The 16,158-nt window shown below is 53.1% G+C and overlaps 1 protein-coding gene across 1 annotated transcript; it reads left to right on the top strand.

The window, feature by feature from the left end:
* The first annotated feature begins 751 nt into the window (after nt 1-751).
* LOC112588335 (uncharacterized) lies at nt 752-3,075 on the top strand. The gene is made up of 6 exons (XM_025297868.1): nt 752-1,357; nt 1,490-1,750; nt 1,954-2,162; nt 2,339-2,544; nt 2,621-2,769; nt 2,868-3,075. Exons 2-6 carry the CDS (start codon nt 1,640-1,642, stop codon nt 2,985-2,987), a joined length of 795 nt encoding a protein of 264 aa, XP_025153653.1. The 5' UTR covers nt 752-1,357; nt 1,490-1,639; the 3' UTR covers nt 2,988-3,075.
* The last annotated feature ends 13,083 nt before the right edge of the window (nt 3,076-16,158 follow it).

The raw sequence follows: 16,158 nt of genomic DNA, 5'->3' as shown, positions 1-16,158 counted from the left end.
CTGTGTAGTAATTATTTATCATTATGTCGCGTATTATGGAGCTTTTTGCGAGAGCGAGAATTACACGCTAGCGCGATGTCTGAGGAACGTCACGCGATTTGTTAAGCGCTCCGCGCTTGTATTCTGTTGTTCGTTCAAAGAGCGGGCGAACGCGTGGTCGATGGCCGCTATTAAGTGCGATGGGAGTCCGCATTGTGTCGCGAGGGGGAGAAGCGTGTAAAGCATGACGTCGTGGTGGCTACAAAGTGCGTTTTTCGGGATGAGCGTCGCGATAATACAAACGCCGTGTTCATTTTTCAGTAGCCGCGTGAGCCCGCTGGACCATTTTTCAAGGGGCAGATTATCCGCGTCGGAGACGCGGTGTGTGTCCCATTACGGATCGCCGATCCCTCCGCGTGAGGCACGAGACGATGTTATCGTCCCTTAAAGGATGAATTTCATCGATAAGGATCCGCAATTTAGCGCTCGCCGCTTTGTCCGGGATTAAATTTGTAATGTGATTATGTTGCGAGGGCGAATAATCACCAGCGAAATATTTTCTCCAAATTAAATGTTGTACCGTGAGGAAAGTTTACCGAAGAATAACGACGCGATTCTGCTGCCAGGTCTCAAAATGGTTCCCCCTCACGTTACGCGATGACTCTGCGTGAAGTTCTCCCTTTTCGCGAGAGCGATACATCGCGTCGTCTCGCGTTTTTACCTCACCGTGGGCACAATCTAAATTTTTATAAGTGAAAATGTAACGTCGCGGGAGAGTTACCCGAGGAGAAGAACCCGATAGCGAAAGCGACCTCGAGAGCGCATCCTGCGAACCAGGAATATGTCCGAACATGACGTGGCGAGATCTTACGGCGCGTGATATCGAGGACCGCTGGAAATAAGAAAAATACCGAACATTTCTAACCTCTGGATGGCACGTATGAGATCCGTCCTACGTTTCTCGCGCATACCGCCGCGGACACGGACTTATCCGCGAGAATGTTCGATAGGCCGTAGGGAGGGGGAGACGTGCTCACGCGCTGCGTCATAAGTGTATCCTTCACGATGCGTCGCTCGAAATCGTCTCTCGAATGTAAAACCGTTCGCCGCCTCCGCGCAGGAACCTCCGTGCAGGATATGCACTCGTCTTGCCCCGCCAACTACTTCCGACCCGCGAGTTTGGGAGAGCCGTTACCGATCGTACCTCACGAGACGACGAGAATTCTGCGACCTGAGGAAGTGCAACGCCAAAGTCGGCACGAACTCGAGGCCCGAATACGACTCCTCGCGCTCCTACAATGTCGACCGTCTCGTTAGCAAAATTCAAGAACTGGACAAGAGCGTTCAGGACCTCGAAAGATCGAGATACGACAAAGCGGTAATTTACCAGTTACGGATCGATCAGATGATCGAGAGAGAGAGAGAGAGAGAGAGAGAGAGAGAGAGAGAGAGAAGAAGCGGTTGCGGAAATTTTTAGTTTTATACACACGGTATTTCGATAAAAATTCAGGAAAAAGTTGAGCAGAAGCGCTCGGTGCTGGAGCAGCCGGTGGATACCGAGATAACCGACTTGAAAGACGCTCACGACGCCACGGAGAGCTGCCTGCTGGACATAGAAAGGATCAGGGCGTTTTTGGGAGACGAGAGCTCCTGGTGGAAGATGCTGAAGGAACAGTCGGTCAATTGTTGCCAGGAAAAATCGCCTCATCTTCACGGGGTTTTGAACGGATCATCGGTTACTTTGATGCTGCGCGAGGAAGGAATCGACGAGGTGCGCTTTCTCTCCGCTCGGGGAAGTTAATCAATTAATTCGAGACGATTGAATTAAAATTTTCAGTCGTACTTAAATCGGAACTCGTTAGTTACAGATTGAAAAACGAGTGACGAGTGTTCAACGAGTGAACAAGCACGATAATTTAACGATCTGAAGAAAGGTAAAAGGGGGCAAAATTAACGTAACTCTTCTCTCGCTAGGCACCGCGTCGTTTCACGTCCACGCCGAAGAAAGGATCCAACGTCGCTTACTTCAGCTTCCGAAACTCCCGAGCTTCCTCGAGGGAACAGACGAGTGAAATGAAATGTGCCGAGCAGTGCACGGATCCTCCTTGGGAGGAACGCGCGGACGAGTGTACGGTTCCGTGTTACAGCATCGATATGAAATCGACGTTGATCGAAGTCGGGAGGTAAGTCCTGTCCAACCTGGACGACGTTTGGCATTCGCGTCAGCGTGTTCGTGGGAACGTTCGTTAAGATTCGGCACGTTGGAACCGCTCGCGAAAATTGAGCAAGAAAATTCACGACACGTTGATAGGAAAGTCCTATCGATAGAATATCTCGGGAAGGATAATTTCTTTCGTAGCAGCGAGAGGCAAGCAGATCCGCAGACTCAGCGATACGCCAAAACGGCTACGAGGAGCAAGCAGAATACTGTTGCTTCGGATATTTGGACGGAGACGCGGGAAGGCAGGAGCGGCGAACAGAGAGCGCCGGATCGGCCGTACAGGTCCAAGGAAACGCGCGACAGATCGCAGGAGAGGAAAGAGAAAAGGACTGACAGGTCGAATGGTATAATGTGACCGTCGTTAAATCAGCAGACACAAGGTCAGCTTTGCCAAAATCACCCTCGACACGCGGTTTTCAGTTGCGCCGCCGAGAGAAGTATGGTACGGCCAAAACGCGGAGACAATGTACGAGGACACGTCGAGGCCCCGGGAAACGTTCAGTAGCGAGAATACCGGAAGCACCAAGCACATCACCGTCGATTTCACGTCGAACGTGGATCTGAACGAGGTACGCACGTCGAGTATATCCGCGTCGAGTATATTCGCCAATTTCCCTCTGCGATATCTTACTGCGTGGATTACTTGCCGCCTTCCTTCCGCCTTCAGGACTTCCCGTCCAGAAGCGCGACGAGCCATAAGCCACGAACGAAAATGGTCACCGAGAAGATCGTTTATCGCGTCCAAAAGTCTCCGACGAGAGTTACCAAGACCAAAAGCAGGGACTGACGTTCGCAGGGTCGGCGCGCTATTCAAGGACACGCGTAAATCTCGCGGTTACTCCAGCTTGTACTCCAGAAATGTAATAAACGCCTAAAGATTCCATACAAATATGTGAAATTCACTCCTAATTATTTCTGTCTCTCGTGAACGATTTTTCCTCATTCTGTATACCTAATTACTTCGACTCGTTTCACACGATTGATCTATATATAAAGCGCACTGGTATCGATTAGACTCGAGTCGAGTCTCACGTCGTTCAACTATCAATCCGCGACTCGTCGGCCGCTCGCCCGTATGTTTTTCCGAAGCTTCTCCGCCGCGACCGAAACACTCCATAATTTCGCAGGTGCATCTCAGGGTTCTTAAATTCCTCAGGTATTTCAGGAAGAAGTTCAATGATGTTTGCAAGTGGTGCTCGAGCAAACGTGAGCAGGTGAGGTTAGACCACGCCGCCGTGTCTCGTTATCGACTATTCGACACAAATCTTACGCGAATGCACGCGAAGCGATATAACACGGCGCGTATAAATTCGCCCGCCAACCGTCTAGACACGCGGGATGGAGAAGGTCCTTATAATAGCGAGGAGTCCGCCGGCCCCTGCTGTCGATAACGAGTTGAAAATGGGTTCGAAGACCATCGTGATCCTTCGCGAACCGGCGCTACTGCGATCTCCGCTACCGACCCCGAGCACTTCGTCCGAGTACACGTCTTCCACGCGAAGTTGAGCGAAACCTGAGGTGAGGAGCAGCAGCAGCACAAACGCGGCTTCCAAGAGCTTCCAACCGAACGTCCCTCGCCGAAACTCGAGATGGAAGGAAGAGAACGAAAATCGACATCTTCCAACGAGTCCATCTTTACCTCGAGTACCGAATTACCGGAAGCGTCTTCGAAGGAGGAGCAGGAGGGTACCTCGGCGATTGACGAAGGACGATTCACGGAGTCATGCAAGCTTCCGAGGAGAATTAAGTTATCCTCCTCCAGAGGCAGCTGCTCGAAATCATGCAGGAAACATAAAGAAACCGTCCCGGAAGGGTACGCCGTTTATCTCGCGATCGTCCTTCTCGCCGAGGCAGCGCGGCCTGCAACCTCGGTCGAGTCGATGTTATTGTTTCTTTTCTCTGCACTTTTGCATCGAGGAGTCAACGCTGAAGGATAAGGATAGATAGGTTAATGATTACCTTACGGAAATTACAAAATCGATCGATTTCCAATTATTTTGACTTCCCGGTGGAATCGATTTTTTTTTTTTTTTTCAAGCAGCTTCATTTCGGGTACGATCGTTCGTTATCGTAACTTCTGAGATTCGGCCGTGTCGAGGAGTGCCGCGAAGAGTGAAGCGCAGCGCGTTAATTAACCAACTCGCTCGAGGATCGTCTCGCGTTTCTCGTCTCGAGGGAACCGCGACTGCTCGTGTACCGATGCCGATCGTGCCGTTTCGCGTGCATTTCAGTGCTCGAACGTCGGCCTGCAAACCGCAAACGTTGCGTGAATCATCCTCCGGTGAAAAGAAGCTCGAGACAAAACCGTTGGCGGAGACACCACCGTCCGGCCAGGTGAAAACGAAACTGAAAGGGACGTCGGAGAAGCTACAGGTCTTTCTTCTTCTTCTTTTCGTCTTCGCCTCTCTCTCTCTCTCTCTCTCACCCCTCCTGCGCGCCAGAATATTTTTGCTCGAGTCGCGGAATCTCAATGAGCGACTTCCGACAGAACGCGTTTTTCGCCGTTTTTCGAAAAGGTGGCCACGCGCACCCTGGCCAGGATCAAGTCCTTCTGCTTGCAGCTGAGGGACGACCTCAAGACGAGACGAGCGCTCGGCTTCAAGTGCGACTTGAAGAAGTGCGACAGCACCTTGGTGGAATGTAGCGCGAGGTCGTGCAAGAAGAAGAGCATGATATTCGGCGGACCGGCCGATCCGCGCGACTCGGAAGATTCATTCGCTTCCAATACCAGCGATTCCTCGACGATATCGAGCGCGAGCGGGAAGGTCCGGAAAAACTTCGCCGTCTCATAACGTAAATATCATCGTCATATCATAGCGTCAACATCATTCATAATTATCCTACGTCCTGCCGCGGACATTTCTCGCCGACCAATCTTCGCGAAACCTTCGGGCTCATCGAGTCGAAACGTCGAAACTTTCATCCACCTCGATTTATCCGAGTGACAATAATTGAAGAGTAATTTGGAGAAACAGTAATCGCGATCGAAATGAAAATTGACCCGCGACGCGGAGATGCCTACTTTCTTCAAGTAAATCGGTGAAAAAGTATGCGATTGAATCGGTCAGTGCGCGTCTCACCGACAATCAGTGAATATATTTACAACTGATCTTCAGTGGATTCACATTGCTTCGACCGATCCTTCCAGCGAGACCAATACCGGTCGCAATGTTACGCTTCCGACTGAACCATCAGTCGCAAGTATGGCACTTTTCGGTGAAGAATACGCTGATTGCGTGCGTGCGGAGAACGAGACCGGGAGTGAACATCGCAACTCGTTGCTTGCTCGAGCGAGCAATGTCGACGCGTTCCCGCTCGTCGAATTCGACGATCTGCGGCGTTGGCGACCGCGGGGGCTGAGGGTGGAGGGAAAAATAGATAAAACGCGAGACTGCCAGGTATATACTCCCTCCCTTTTTCGGGAGACAGACAGATCGACAGACTGACAGACAGACAGACAGACAGAGAGAGAGAGAGAGAGAGAGAGAGAGAGAGAGAGAGAGAGAGAGAGAGAGAGAGAGAGAGAGCGAGAGAGAGAGAGAGAGCATTTACGTGGGCGCTAAGTAGCGATACATCACCGGCCGGGTATTCAGAAGGCGAATCGACTTTTATTGCTTTATAGCGCTTGTAAGCCCGGCCGCACGCCATCCCGAGCCGCGCATGTAATCTGGATGTAAAGAGCTCATTATTACGGCCGATTACGTACTATTCACGAGCGGAGGCCCGAACCGACGAACGAAACTACACTTTGATAGCCGGACCGGAGCGCGATATTTTCCGCGGACTCATGAGTCACTGAGGGAGTCCAGACATGGTGGAGGAGCGTGTCTCGCTGTTGCCGAGACGATATAATTCCTCCCACACTTGGCCGTTACGGTTCCCGACGCGCGCACGGCTCCAACGTTTGCTCAACATTTATTTAACGCGCGGCGCTGCGCGAATTAGCGTGAAAGAGACACACCGCGCGCATCGCGCGGTGATTCTCCGCGAGTCAGAGATGGCGGACGTGAGGACGTGATTCGCGCGTCCCTGCGAATCAAGCCCGGAAGAGTGAAGCCTTCCGAACGAAGGCGTGACAAAGCGTCTTCGAGCGTATTGTCCGGAGAATCCGCGTCAATTAATCCGTCGGAGAAAAATCGTCCCGCCGACGTATTCCCATTAGACGCTCCAACGTCTACATTCATAATTTAAGACGATTCACGCAATCTGTCCACCCACGCCGAGGTGCCTGACACGCTCGCCCGCATAGATCGCATAAATCGCGTGTTTTCCTTCTTATTGGCTGATTGAATAATACATGTAACCGAATAGTATTAAACCGGCCGAGCGGGACACGCGAGGTCCATGACGCCTGTCATGTCGGGCGGGTCGTGCGTCAGCATTTTGACGAGTTGTTTAGGTCGATCAATTTATCGTTTAAGATACGTACACATACACACACACGCACACACACATACACACACACACACACACACACGAAGGAAAACGAACGAGCGTTCGCGTCGCGCCTGCTGTATTTCGCCGTAGTCGATTCGAGATTAACGACGCGATGTTGAGATAAGATTGCGGATTTATGAAACTGCGTCCACCGGCGATTTATCATCTTATATCTGTTACGTGTCTATCTTAACGTTATTAGGAGGCGTTGCTCGATCGCCGTCCACGTTTCCCGACTATTATTTGCATTCGCCGTGTATTATTCGTACTCTCTCGCGGATAATTCCCGCGAGGAGCCGGCGATCGCCTCGCGGCGACGCGCGCGGTGAAGATTGAGCCGGCCGGCCGACCAGCGAGGCGTCGGGGAATTTTCTCGCGATTTCCCGAATCTTCCCGCTTTCGTCTTTTTCTTTCTTCCGCTTGCTTCTTCTCCCCCGCGTCGTTGCAATATTTTTTCGCGCCGAACGACGAGACGCCGTGGTGGGCCGGCGAGCTGTTCGACGCGCGTCCGACGTTCATTACGCGCCGGCGGAGAAATTACGTTACGAGCGGAGTAACGTCGGAGTTGGCGAGTAATGTACAATTTCCATTACGCTCGCATTTTTTCGGAGCGATCGACGAGAAGAGAACGGCAGATTCTTGGCGGATACGAGACTTCGCGGTGCCGCATGTCCTCTCTCTCGCTCGCTCGCTCGCTCGCTCGCGCGCGTGCAATTTCGAGGCGGACTGTACTAAAAATATTATTATTTCGACGCGCATGAACGGCACAAAGGGCAGAAAGAAGTATTAATGACGGAGTATTACACGACGCGTCGGCCGTGCGCAAAAATTGCTCGCTAAATCACCGGTCGGCCACCTATAATCTCGCCTATTCAGCGTAATTTATTACGCATTGATATTTACAATCCTTTAGGGTTAATATCTCTCTCGCGTCGCGTCGCGTCGCGACGATTGGCCGCGCGGCCGGGATCGCCGGTAATGCGAAACCTCCTCGTTCGCGAAACCGACGATGATCCGCCGTGATTGCATATTTAACGCGCGCGCGCGACCAACAAATTGACCTTCCTAGCGGCCCATTACGAGACATTTGCGAATCAATCGCGGCAAGTGGGCGGCGAATTTACATTTAATTACGGTATACGCGAACACTCTCGCGAGAACAGCCGCTTTACACGCCGAGTATTTTCCCTCTCGCGAAATTGCGCCGTCCGACGATAACTACGTGTACTTGTCCGAGACGCAGCAGCCGGATATCTCGATATCGACTCGAAGAACAACGCATCACGTCACGTGTCGTGCTGCGTATCTGTGAGACAAAGAGATCGGGCAGTCGCAAAGTGCTTCTCTCTCGGGACAGATCGACCTGATATTGATACAATCCAACCCTCCCGTAATCGCGATATTCACTAGATTCCACGTTCAGGCTACAACGTGCCGCCATTGCTGATCCTAATACTTGTCAATTTGTCCTCCACATATTTTAGCCGAGAACAAAAAGCGAAAGGAAAATTGCTTCAAGAAGCGGAGGAAAATTAATATATTCGTGAGATTCATGTCGGTTTAGAATTAGACTGGAGTTCTCCTCTCGCTCTAGCGTCTAGCTCCGCATCTGCTCAAACCGGCACATCCCGAACCCCCCCCCCCCCCGCGTTTTCCTGCAGCGACATCGCAGATGCGATGATCCTGCGCGCGACAGCCAGCCGTGCTTTTCGGCCGCGCAAATTCGCCGGCCGGCCGGAGAGGTGGTTCCTTCCGCGCGCCCAGGCTGTTGCATAAATCACAATGAGACGCACGCCTCATTATACTTGCAGGCACTCGTGTAATTGCGACGGGCGTGTCCGCGCGTATTTACCCGTGCGGATCCGGCCGGCTGGTTCTTGGCCGCGCGTGTTGGCGAGCGCGCGGCTATACGTGTGTTTGCGTTTGGTTTCTGCTTCTTTTTCTTTTTTTTTTTTGCGCACTCTCTCCTCCTCGTCCTCCCCCCTCTGCTCATCCTCCCCCTTTCACCCTTTCCGCCGCGTGCTCTCCGCGGCTATCCGTAAAATCCGGTGCTTTTCGCGAGCGGAAACGCCGGGCCGGATATGGGCGGGACGACGCGCGGTCTTAAAGAGCGACGTGTAACGCGGAATTACACCTTCTCTCATTCGCAGAAATCGTTTTTACCGATTGCAGCCGAGACACGTCGCGGCTGCCTCTCTGTCCCTCCTTATTTTCTCCTCTCCTCCGCTCCTCCGACCGAGGAGGGTTCCACAGATCGTCGGATTCCGACTGCATGGATTATTTTCGAAATCGATGATGACTGTTCGAGTATCCGCCGCGGCGTGAGGCGTGAGCGCAGCGAATAACGAGCGAGCGCGCACCCTGCAGATGGACCTTCGAGATCATCGCGAGGTGAGAAGCGATCGATAACGGGAGCTTTATGGACTGTCTCGATTACATTTATCAAATATGTGTTGCAATTCGTGTTGCATTGAATCGGTCATTAAATTTACAACGATAGTGCGCGCGATTTTTTCGTCACATTGAAGCAGCAGCAGCGGACTCGGTAAGAATTGCATCCCGCGTTACATTTCGGGAGACACGCTGCGAGCAAGTTCTCATCAATTTCCTCGCGTTTCTCTCCTATCTCGGCACTCTGTGCGATGTGAATGCCATGCGAGCGACTATTCGTCTGCGGATCTTCACGCGGAATTACTGACTCTCGGATTTTCGTACCTTCGTACAAATCACGGTTGTGTACATCGCGCCTTGCAGAGGAATGCGAGAAAGCTTCGTTGTTTGTTACGGGCAACATTTGCCTATTCTTCGACTTCTTTATTGCAGAGTTTCACTTCCTTTCTACGCGCGGCATCTCTGTAAAAGGCACGGGCTCGAACAATGCAAGTAAATTGACACGAATAATTTTACTTTCACTTGGGAAAAGGGATGGAAAAGTAATCCTTGATGTTAGAGCGGCCGCCCGGCCGAACGCGGTCGAAGCCCTTTCGTTACCAAAAATATACACTTCGCCGTATCTGAGATTTTACGCTTGAGAACGGCGATTTCTGGGATCGATTCGTGGACCGACCATCCGTCATAATTAAAGGCGGCGAGTTTATCTCGCGAGTCGATCGCGCGAGTTTTTGGTCCTCGATGCCGCTCGAGGACGAGCGCGACCACGATCGTTCGCGGACGAAGAATTTTTTTCCTTTCTTTTATTCAAACTCCCGCTTTTATGTCGGATAAATCATACACAGTTGTGCGAATCACGAGAGACCAATTATTTATTCCGTGGCAAATCGTACAGAACGGTATTGACGATTATACCGCGTCGGCTGACGGCGCGTCGCTCGCCGCGAGTGGAATCTCAATCCGAGCGCCGATAGATCACGGGGCAAATTGCGCGTCGGAGCGCGCGGAAAACGCGCATAAAGACGTCGGTGCGATTAATTACGCCGGCGGACACGTACCGACGGCCGGGGCGTAGCACGTCGCGGCGATCGTTATCGGCATAATTCTCGGTTACGGTATCGACATTCGAAACGCGTCGCTTCCACCACGGCTCCGCTTTTCATGATGAACTGCGCTGCGCATAATCGCGCGCGCGCGCGCTTCATTGCGCGCGAGACGCGGTCAAGGAGAGAGGAAGGAGCGCGCGATGGACGCCGCCGTCGCGGCGGAAAGACGCGTAACTCGGCGTGAAACGACGAAGATGGACCGTTTGTCCGGGCCGAGAGGAAGGAAGAGGAGCGAGCGAGCGAGCGAGCGAAGGGGAGGCGAAGGGAGGGGAGGGGCGGCCACCCGCGCGCGCGAGACGCTGTTTATACCGGAGTTCCGAAATTTTCACGCTTTTCCAGCGCGCGATCGCATTCTCTCCGCGCGTCGATACTCGGCCGCCTCCCGGACTCTCCTCCTCCCCGTTGTCTCTAGCCGTCTCATGCAAATGCGACCGTTGCCGGATAAATGCCAGCTGTTAAGACGGCTCAGGTGGGGCTGTCCGCCGAATTCGTCATGGATCGTTATTCAAAGTCGACCGGCGGCGCGTCCGGGAGAACGAGTCGAGCCTGGCCGCGAAGCGAAGCGTTGCGACACGGCGCGGCGCGGAGCGCAGCGACTATTAGCCGGAGCTGAAGCGGCGTATATCGGGGTTATTGATACCTCGGCGACAATTTATCGCGGGACTTTGCGTTTTAGGCGCCACGTAGGCGCGTGTGCGCCTATCAAATTTTACGCATGCCACACCGGGGACCGCTCACGTTTTTCGGATATCGCGCGGATCCAAGCTGGATCCAGCTGGGAGAAATGCCGCTCGCTCGATATCGCGTCGAAATGATGCAGTGAGAAAGGGGAGAGACGCGACTGGGGTCGGTTCTCGGACGTGTCAACCGACTGGGATAATCGGCAAGTCGATAGTCCACAAATTCACACCATTCATCGGATGAGTGCAAAAGTTTTGATGGCTTTCTCAAAGACACGACTGATCCAGTTTCATGGCCGCACTGCAACAATTCTGTGCAATAGGTTGTGTGCAATAGTACAGCAGAAAATAACGACGAGAATGGGCAAGTGGGGAAATTACTCGGTCCAGTTTTCTACAGCGAGACCCATCAGGACTCTTGCACTCGGCCGATCAATATATAATTGATCGGATCAAGATGATTGACTGAAACGATCGTGCCTGACTCGACGTTAATTTCGAGCGTCTCAGTCAACTGAAAAAAATTCTCGCCAATCGATACCCGAAAACTCCCGACGAGACGGGACTGACACACACACACACACACACAGGTAACACACTTCGAAGCGAACACGCCGGCCAAGGAGGAGAGGCCTCGCCTCTCCGGACTTGTCTCTTTTTTCACTCGGTTGAAACAGCGCCGCGACGACGGTGAAAACGGCCAATCTCGGCGTCTTAGATATACGATATGTATCATATTTCTGGCGTACTCCCATCTCAGGTTCCCCCCGGCGTGCGATATGCCCTAATCTATGTTAATTGAGCGAGTTACGTTTCCGTGCTCGAATGTCGGCGGAGATACGCTGTCGTCCGCCACGTGCGAGAGACACAAATCACGCTTTCGACGTACATTCTTAACGGTACGGAAACGTCGCGCGCGTTCCGCGCGGCGACCGCGAGAGGGTTGAAGCCGCGCGGTGTGAAGAGATGAAATCTGACCTACACATATCCGTCAGCACGTTTCATCGGCTCCCATTGCGGCCGCACCGGCTCATTTTTCTCCTTGGCTTCCCGTTGATCGTGACTCGATCGAGAGACGCTCGCATCGCGCGGCGCGTTTAGAGGGAAATAAATGCGCGCCGCAGCGAAACTGCAAGTTGCCGAGCAGTTGCCGAGCCTGCCGAATTGAGCCTTCGACGAGAGGCCGAGAGAACGCGCGGCGAACCCTTGCCGATTCCTTCCGCCGGACCCGCTTCTCTCGTCTCTCCTCCCCCCTGCATCCTTCTCCCTTCGCTGTCCGGCGCGCGCGGAAATATCTACCCGCGAGTGGATCTACTCCGAGCGCGGCGCGGCGGCTAATCAGCGATCTCGTACATTTGATCGCGGATATGCCTGTCCGTCGGTCACACGTACTACACGCCGTACGCCCACGCGTTTGTGCTCTCGTGCTCGCGCTCAGGGCCCGACGCGGATCCGCGGGCCCCGCTTGTACACACGCATACACGGAGGAACGGAGGAGCGCGACACGCAGAGCCGCGCGCCGCTGCCCGCGCGTCCGGATGATGAAACGGTGCACTCCGGGGCAATTTGACTTACGACATTTTGAAAGCGAGCCGACCGTTCGTGGGCGTGTGTTGAAACGTTGGGATGTCGGACGGGTTTTGCGTGGGCCACGGCATATTACATCTGGCCGGGTACGGGCCTTATGATGGACGAGACAGGTGATTACGCGTGTGGAAACCACCATGCGAGGTGCGCGCCATTCGAGACACTCGAAGCGTGTGCATGCATGCGTGCGTGCGTGCGTGCGTGCGTGCGAGTGAGCGAGCGAGAGCGCCGAATACAAGCGTGCGCGCGTCTTCCCCGCGTCTCGGAGAGGATGTTATCCCGCTCTCATCCCGCGGGATCGGGCCCGGCTGAATTTCCTGGCCGGGGGAGGGGGCTGCTCTCTTCGGGTTCTCTTGGACGATTTCACGCTCGGGCTTGTCTGCGATCGTCAACGCGCGAGTCGTCGATCTCGTCGCTGCGCGCACGCGAGGGTGTTGCTTTTAGGCGCGTGGAGCGCAGAGAGAGAGAGAGAGAGAGAGAGAGAGAGAGAAAAAGTGTTTGGTTGAATGAACGAGTCTTTCAGCGAAGTTTGCACGATTCCGGAGTTCCGATCGAAAATCGCACAATGCTGCTCGGAGATTTTAATTAAATTTAGGTCGAACCCTTATAATTTCAAGCAAAATTTCTCTGTGTCGTTCATACCTCACTAGAAAAAATTGTTTCATTTAATCAGATATTTTTTTCGCAATTTTTCGCTTTTTTCTTGCAATTTGGTTCTTTTTACACGTTTCTCGCTGCTTGAAGAAATCACGTTACTCTCGACACGTTCACGTACGAATGGAAGGGGCTTCAGTCTGAATGAACAGACTGGAATTTAGAGCATGCGCCTTGCGCAGGCAGGTTGTGTTACTTTTGGCAAGAACTCGGCGCGAATGCACTTTCGCAGCCATGACAAATGGGCGTTTTGTAACGAGGGACGGCTCGGGAGATCAATTCGGATGTGCGAATGTCGTCAGCTGCAGATGCGAAGACGCGTCCTGCGCGTCCGCATGCCCGGTCGCGAGGAGAATCGGCGAAACAATTACGGGGAGCGCGCGTTTGTCGGAATAAAAATATAATGAGTCTGAATACTTAATGACGCCGACGCACAGTTATAACCGACTAAAATTGCGCGCGTGCGAACGAGCGGTGTGTAATGGGAGGTATAATGGAGCCTGAAATTGTAATATGTGTAATTTATTGCAATAGCAATTACGCGAGATGATATCCTCTTTGTCGGCGACTGTGTAATTATACATTGCGTAATCGCCGATATTAGCGTTATTCCGGCAATCGGCATTTAAAGCTGGTTCATCGTAATGACCTACGATGCTCGCAGCGCAATCGATTCGCGTCACAGCGAGCGTAAAAAGACCGGCGTTCTCTCGAGCGAGGAATTAAATCTGTTCCTTCTCATAGTTAAGTCTTCGCCTCCCCCTCCCCGCCAATGTCTCTACGCTCCGTCTCCGTCCGTTAAATTTAATTTAACTCGACTAAATCTCCCTCTATTGTATTTTGCCTCAATGTCAACAGCGAGCTGATAGCAAGTGGGCGTGCGCGCGCGTGCGAGAGAGAGAGAGAGAGAGAGAGAGAGAAAGGGAGGAAATCTTGCCATTTGCAGAGAAATCGGATTTGCCAAGAAGCGACTTCTTTCAACCTTATCACCGGAGAGCGTCCATCTTCTTGGGAAATAAATTAATTTCTCTGCCCCTTGAGATACGATAAAATCCGCCCTTCTCCCCTGCCGTCTGTTTGCATACAATCAGAAAATACGACGTCGCGGGACGCGATGACGACAAGGAGGGTCGCCTCGAATCTCGATCTCACCCGCGACTACGAGAAGCCGGCCGATACGACGACGTGCGTGATCGGCCGATGGCAATCGTGCGGATCCATCGTGGATCGTTAATGTCTGTCTGTCAAACTGTCGCGTGACTCGCCTACGTCTTCCTCCGAGGGCCGAAAGTCGGCCCCGGATCATTCGTGGCTACCAAAGAACGACGACCGGTCGGCCGTTTTTTGAGAGTCGATCACGCGCCTAAAGCCGTTTTCGCGCGGGAAACTTGCCGAGGAATCGCGACGCGTCGGTGATATTCGAGCTCGCTAATCCGACGACTGATTTGAGACGTGCGCGACGCGGAGGACCGCGTCGCGCATATTTGGCTTCTGGATTGGAAATCCGCGTCTTTTGCGGATTCCTCTTCTCATTGATTTCACCTCGGTGAGTTTTATCTTTTATTGCGTTCGCGACATGTGAACGGTCGTGCGGTTTATTTCACCAGCGTCGCATTTTCCCTTCGCGAATCCCGTGGCCCCGTTCTTGACGTCCTCGAGAGACGCGCGAGAGGCTCGCCCCGAGAAACAATCGCGCGATTTATTAGAATTGAGTCGTCTCAAGGAGCGTTTCCTCCGTGCACATTCGCCGGATCCCGCTCGCGCATTAATTACATCTTCACGTTCGGCACGTACCTACCGCGCGATTTCTCATTCAAATTTTATGCGCATACGTATCCCCGTGGTGAGCTCGAGAGAAGAACGCGCAGAATCTCGTCCCGTACGACGCGCACGGCATCGCCGGCCCCTCGCCGCGACGCGGCGAGCACGCACGGTCGCCATTTTTGGTTGTTTCGTTAATTAATCCTGAGTGGCCGGCCAGCTAGCGTGAAAGCCATTAGTTTTTGTCCTCTCTCGGCGGCAGCGAGAGCCGAGTACGGTTCATTTCGCTCGCCGGTTAGAGCGCGCTCCTTCGGGAGAAACATGGCGGAGGTCGGCACGCGAGTCGCCTTACGATCTCTTCTTGCCTTCTTTCCTTCCGATCTTCGCGTCCCTACCTGGCCGTTTCTTCTTCCTTACGAGCGATTCCACCGTCTCGCCGCTTCTTGCCGCGACGAGCGACCGCGACTTTTCCCGTATTCGCGCGCGCGCGCGTGTACGTATGTGTGTGTGTGTGTGTGTGTGTGTGTGTTTATAGCGCGCGAGCGAGGGCGCAGACTTTTTGCATCGCACAGTCATTCGATTAAAACGCAAGCCCTTTTTATGCCCGCCGGTACTACACAAAACGTGAACGTTACACCGTTAATCCACCCCGGCGACGTGCCATTATCGCACGCACACGCGCACGGTGACACGCGACATCATTATCCGTTGAATTCAACGGATAATGCGGATAACGCGTGCGCGATCGCGATCGCGCGAACGGCAGAAGAATAAATATCGCGGCGGTTTTTAGCGGTCGCGTCCGCTGAGAAACGGCGGATGGATAATGCGTCGGCGGAATTTTGTGAGTACATTTCCGCTGGCGAGCGCCAATGATTTCTCTGCGATTACGCGGCAAGAGCCTGGTCGGTGCCGGTATTGACAACGTCAGCGATCGGTGTCGCGTATGCGATAAAATATGACCGCTTCGCGCAAAAATCGCGTCGAGGGGCGGACGCCTACGCGTGTCACGATTAATAATTGGCCGACGTCCGAGGACGTCACATTTTTACGAGCGCCTCGTCTTTTTCAGCCGAGAATCCGGCTGTCCGGATAATAACTGAATTTCAATTCGGCGCGTTCTTGCGCCGACATAAATATGTATCGCCACAGTCGTCCGTCTGCGATTGTACATCATCGCTGGAATTACGCATCGCGCGCGACCGCGCGATTGAAATCGCGTTCGCGCGATTAATGCCGACGTATTGCGCAGAAAGACAGAAGGAAGCGTCCAGCAGCGTGGAAATGTCTTCGGAATGGAGTTACGTGAATAAACATTTCTCGAGTTTTTACGTGAAATCGC

Source organism: Harpegnathos saltator, unplaced genomic scaffold, assembly GCF_003227715.2.
Source record: "Harpegnathos saltator strain DR-91 unplaced genomic scaffold, Hsal_v8.6 scaffold10, whole genome shotgun sequence".
Classification (NCBI taxonomy): Eukaryota; Metazoa; Arthropoda; class Insecta; order Hymenoptera; family Formicidae; genus Harpegnathos; species Harpegnathos saltator.
This window is presented reverse-complemented; position numbering and strand designations above follow the sequence as displayed.